The sequence below is a fragment of the Sapajus apella genome, unplaced genomic scaffold (assembly GCF_009761245.1).
Source record: "Sapajus apella isolate SASKATOON/1434 unplaced genomic scaffold, GSC_monkey_1.0 scaffold49, whole genome shotgun sequence".
Lineage (NCBI taxonomy): Eukaryota > Metazoa > Chordata > Mammalia > Primates > Cebidae > Sapajus > Sapajus apella.
The window spans coordinates 10,986,424-10,991,636 of NW_022436989.1; the positions used below are offsets into that span (position 1 = coordinate 10,986,424).

The 5,213-nt window shown below is 40.7% G+C and overlaps 1 protein-coding gene across 2 annotated transcripts in view; it reads right to left on the reverse strand.

Moving 5' to 3' along the window:
• Positions 1–2,050: 2,050 nt before the first annotated feature.
• The window catches only part of ACTN2 (actinin alpha 2), an 80,813-nt gene continuing 77,650 nt past the window's right edge, over positions 2,051–5,213 (reverse strand). For both annotated transcript variants that reach the window (XM_032242265.1, XM_032242267.1), the window contains exon 21: positions 2,051–3,965. In XM_032242265.1, coding sequence (XP_032098156.1) covers positions 3,807–3,965 — 159 coding nt within the window. In that variant the 3' untranslated portion in view covers positions 2,051–3,806. The remainder of the gene's footprint in view (positions 3,966–5,213) is intronic.

The window sequence follows — 5,213 nt, forward strand, 5'->3', positions numbered from 1 at the left end:
TAAATATGCATATAGTCTCCTTTCTCCCCCCTCTACAGCTATTTACAGAATCCTTCTCCTCTTGTAGCTTGTCTTGCAAAGGCTTCTTAAATAAAGGTTAGCCTCAATCTGCCTCCTGACATATTTTCATTTCAGCCTAAAGTTTCTCCATACACAGTGAACTGTAACCTCACTGAATGTATAAACTGATTGCAACCTACTTTCAAACCAATCACCACGTTTTGGTGAATAAAAGGCAGCCAACTGTTCAAACTCTGTTTACATAAGGCAAACGCCAAGCCGTAACCAATCCAGTGGTTTCTGCGCCTCACTTTCCTCTCTTAGTCCCCAGGTCCTCTCATGCAGTGGCTCCAGAGCTGCTCTGTACCTGTTCTGATTTGGGGGCTGCCCAATTCACAAACTGTTCTTTGTTCAACTAAACTCTGTTAAATTTGTCTGAAGTTTTTCTTTTAACAAGACCATGGTGATTTGTTTTCTGTGTATCTGCCACTGTGGTTTCTTGGAAGTTCCCAGCCATGCAAAAGGATTTGCGAGTATGCTTTGGTGCACTCCCAGGCATTGCATCCGTTTTACAGCAAGGAAGTCCGCACTGCTGGGGAGGCAGCCTCTAAAAGACTTAAATCCCATGGGGGAATTCATGGCCAAGGGTCACTGACAAATTGCAGCCACTCCTAGCTCCCACCTTAAAAAGAATAATGGCCTATCCGTTGCTTAAGGACTGAGTTATTAATTAATGAATCTAAAAAGGAAAAACAACTGCTGACTCTATCCGAAATATGAAAATGTCTCAGGCAGAGCAGTATAATTATTGTGTAGGCTCCGGGAACCTGAAAAAGCTCAAGGACACAATGGGAACACTCAGTGTCTTCTTGTCAAATAATCCAGGGAAGCTGTGGGTGAATCTTTGTCAGCCTGGTAACAACCAGCAACTTCTTAGAATCCCTGTTTCTGACTCTGTATCACTTAGATTTGTTTCCTTTCATATGAAGGCTGTAAAGAGCTCATTTCCAGCTACTTCTTTCCATGAACATAGATGAATCTAGTATGCAACAGGAAAGAATACCAAGCTGAATACTCCAGTCCAAAACTCAGTTATGTCAAGCATTTCTGTATTACAACCAGGAGTTTGCCTGGCCATTGTACTGCTCAACTATTAATCTTGCCAGTAAGGTCTTCTCTAACCGTTTTAGACTTCTTGATTACTAATGACCTTTTCTTTACCTTAAATCCACAGATTCTCAGTGGAGGGTTATTAGAACTTCCATGGAGTTTAAAAAAAAATACAGATGCCCAAGTCTTCACCTAGACCTTCACAGCTTGAAATTCTGGGATTAGGGCTGAGTATGCATACATTTTAGAAAATATTTACTGAGGATTCTGATCTCTTAATTAAAAATTCCTTCCTAATCCACTCATCATTGACTTCTTTTTTTCTTTTTTTTTGAGATGGAGTTTCGCTCTTCTTGCCAGGCTGGAGTGCAATGGTGCCATCTCAGCGCACTGCAATCTCTGCCTCTTGGGTTCAAGTGATTCTCCTGCCTCAGCCACCCGAGTACCTGGGATTACAGGCGTGTACACGCTACCAAACCTGGCTAATTTTTGTACTTTTAGTAGAGATGGATTTTCACCATGTTGGCCAGGCAGGTCTTGAACTCCTGACCTCTAGTGATCTGCCCACCTTGGCCTCGCAAAGTTCGGGGATTACTGGGCATGAGCCACCATGCCCAGCCCATTCATCATTCACTTCTAAGTGGTTCAACATGAATTCTCCATCTTAAGTTCACCCTCTACCCAATAAGCCAGTCTCTAATTCTTTACGGGAGGCAAATACTAATCCAATGACTTTTTAATTATCATGGAAACTTTAAGTGAGGAAGTTTGTTTGTAGTTAACCAAAGCAATGGTTATTTTTTGAAATAACAAAAATAGTGATTCTTTTTTCTTTTATAAATTAAGTTTAATTTAGAATCTTTTTAATTTTTGATCATCCAGCTTCAGAAATAAAAACAGTGCCTAAAATGAGTATAAATATTGTTTTTCAGAGTTTATGTCCTTTCTTCATTTATCAGCAGAGAGTACTGATCCACTCTCTTGCTGAATGTTGTAAAGAAATTGAAAGTTTAGATAGACAAGTTACCCACACCCATCCTAAAACACCACAGATCCCCTAGTAGCCTCAAAGGAAGCACAACTTTCTGGTTTTTCTATAGGGTTTATGGCTGGTATATAGCACCTGTTTGAAAATAGAGTTCATCTAAACCACCCCAAAAGTGTTTGGCATTAAACTCACGGATTTAAATATTTCAGGAATCTGGAAACTACCAACCATTTAATAATGAACCAAATTAAGTGAAATTCATAAAGGTTGAAGGTCCTAAATGGGCTAGTGTAGGAAAAAGATTCAAGGTGTCAGACAGCTTGGAATGGAAATTCACATTTGCAGCTGTTGATGGAAATCTATAAAAATCTGAGCAAACAGACGGTAGGTAACAGGCATGTTACGGCTTCTCTAGTAACACTTTAATTGCTGTTTGCAACTGTTTTTGCTTGTTTATAATCCATTTCCTGATCATTAAGGGCTCAGATGTAAAAAGAATTCCTGCTTTATTCTCTACAAGCTGTCAACAAGATGGAAAAACAGAGGGTGGAATTATAGCCTACAGCAGTACGAGCAAAAAGAATGAACAGTCAGAAGCAGACTTGGGACTTGTTGGGACACGCTGTCCAGTCCCAGGGGTGAACACACACTGCACACTAGCTAAAACACCTCGTTATTCCTACTACACAAAACATACGTAAAGGTTCCGCAAAGAAACAACTCACCTCCACTATTGCTGACAATTTGTCTGTTCCTACTGTAACTCTGGCTTCTCCAGGTCATAAAACCGGAGGCATAAAGGAGTCCCGACTGGAGGGCTAGCAGGATACGGTTTCTGACTTGCCCTGTGATGAACCACTACTACAGAAAGCTCTTCATTTAAAAACAGCGCGCTTTTATATGATCGTCCCTCGAGAACCTGTACTAATAAGCTCTAACAAAAAGCATGGGAACCTGGAATCAATAAACAATCCTAAAAACCTCATTTTACCTAGTGACTGCATCCTTCTCTCTGGCAATTAAACTGACTTCCATGGTTCCTTAGGTCTAGAGAAGCATCAAAAAATCACCAATGGAGTTGACTACCCAGTCCTAAATAATGAAGAGATGACTATACACTCTATTTTAAAAATTGTAAGTACCAAAAATGTTTTGGGTGGTCTGCTTTTAATCCCTGGAAGTTCCATCTCACAATATTAAATTCAACTGAAGACACAATAGTAAGCATGAAAATAAAACGGTGGAATCCCAAATATACTCCCCTAGGGGCAATCACATAAGTATGTTAGAGATGAATGACATTTTTTAAAAATATCAAACATTTATTTACCAATTTGTGTTCTTCTCCCCCTCATTCTTAAATCTTGGGTATTTTGTATTTTCACATTTTTCACTTTCCTTCTGTCCCTAGATCCTCCTAATTTCCTATTACTCAAGTAATTTGTTCTGTTTAATCAAAGAAACAAATCAACCCGATATTTCATTACATTTAGCTAAACACTCAGAAATAAACCTATTTATGAAGCACACTATGTCATATACTGCAGAAGCTTCATTTTGGCTGTGTTATACTGCTGGCAATTACTGAACTACAAAAGGCTTCCCCCTGCCCTCAACTTAATAAAGCTTGTCAAAGTTTCCAGGAAACAAACTGTGACTTCCGCTTTTATTGCATTCTGATGGGATCAGTGGATACACAACCTCAGCATCACAGATCGCTCTCCCCATAGAGTGCGGAAGAGAATGCAGTGTAATCCAGGGCGCCAGGCACACTGCCTGGGCCTGCGTAGGCGGGCATCCTCTTGATGCAGTACTGGGCCTGATCCGGGGGCAGCTCCCGACGCAGCTCCTCCGCCAGGATGTATGGCTGGAAAAAATACACATGTGTTTGCAGTCAGTTGCAGAAAACACCACAACATAAACAGTCTTACTACTTACATATTTCTTGCATCTGTTTAATTTTTTTTTTTTTTTTTTGAGACGGAGTTTCGCTCTTGTTGCCCAGGCTGGAGTGCAATGGCGCGATCTCGGCTCACCGCAACCTCCGCCTCCTGGGTTCAGGCAATTCTCCTGCCTCAGCCTCCTGAGCAGCTGGGATTACAGGCGCGTGCCACCATGCCCAGCTAATTTTTTGTATTTTTAGTAGAGACAGGGTTTCACCATGTTGACCAGGATGGTCTCGATCTCTTAACTTCGTGATCCACCCGCCTTGGCCTCCCAAAGTGCTGGGATTACAGGCGTGAGCCACCGCTGTTTAATTTTTTAAAAGGACTAAAGGTTAGGGAGTCTATTGGGATGGTAGTACCAGGCAACCAACAGAAAGCCGTTTTACTTGTAGGAGCACATCTAGAAAATGGCCCAGCCAGCAGGAAGGGTGAGATGCTTCATAAAGGCAAAGGGAGCATTACTACTATTTCTCCAACTGAGCCACAGTGTGAGGATACATGCTATGATCTACATTTCATATCAGAAAAGATGAAGTTTTTTTAAAAAAAAATATTCAGTGGGAAATGGGACAATTCTAGCCAAGTAGACTGGCTGGTAAAAGTCAAGTAAATCACAAATATCACATTATAATTTATACAATTATAGCTTATATAATTTATAGCAGTTTCTCGGTGGGGTGGGAGGAGCCATGGTTTATTACCTTCTAAATCAGCTGGGCTCTTTCCCATCCACCCTTACCCCTATGGGCAAATGATTCATTTTAAAACAAACATTATTTTAAAAATAGTTGGTCTTGTCTGATTTTTAAGGCAATAAATATGGCTCTGCTAATGTGTTTTAGCATACTAACCTCCTTGTGGTAATGTTCACTATCCTCTCAGCCAGAAAACAGGGTAAACTAATCCTATCGCAAATTGAATTTATACATAGAGATGTTTTTATTGTTTGGGAGAGGTAAAATATTAAAATCCTGAACTGGCAATTAAATTCCTACTGAAGGTCTAAGGTGCATGTAATGAAAACCTTGCCAGTTGTTTACTGCCTAAACAGCTAGATTTAACTTTGCTCCGTGGGCTGGGCACAGCGTCAGGGTCACTGATCCTTAGGAGAAGTTTACACACACACACACACACACACACACACACACACACACACACACACACACACA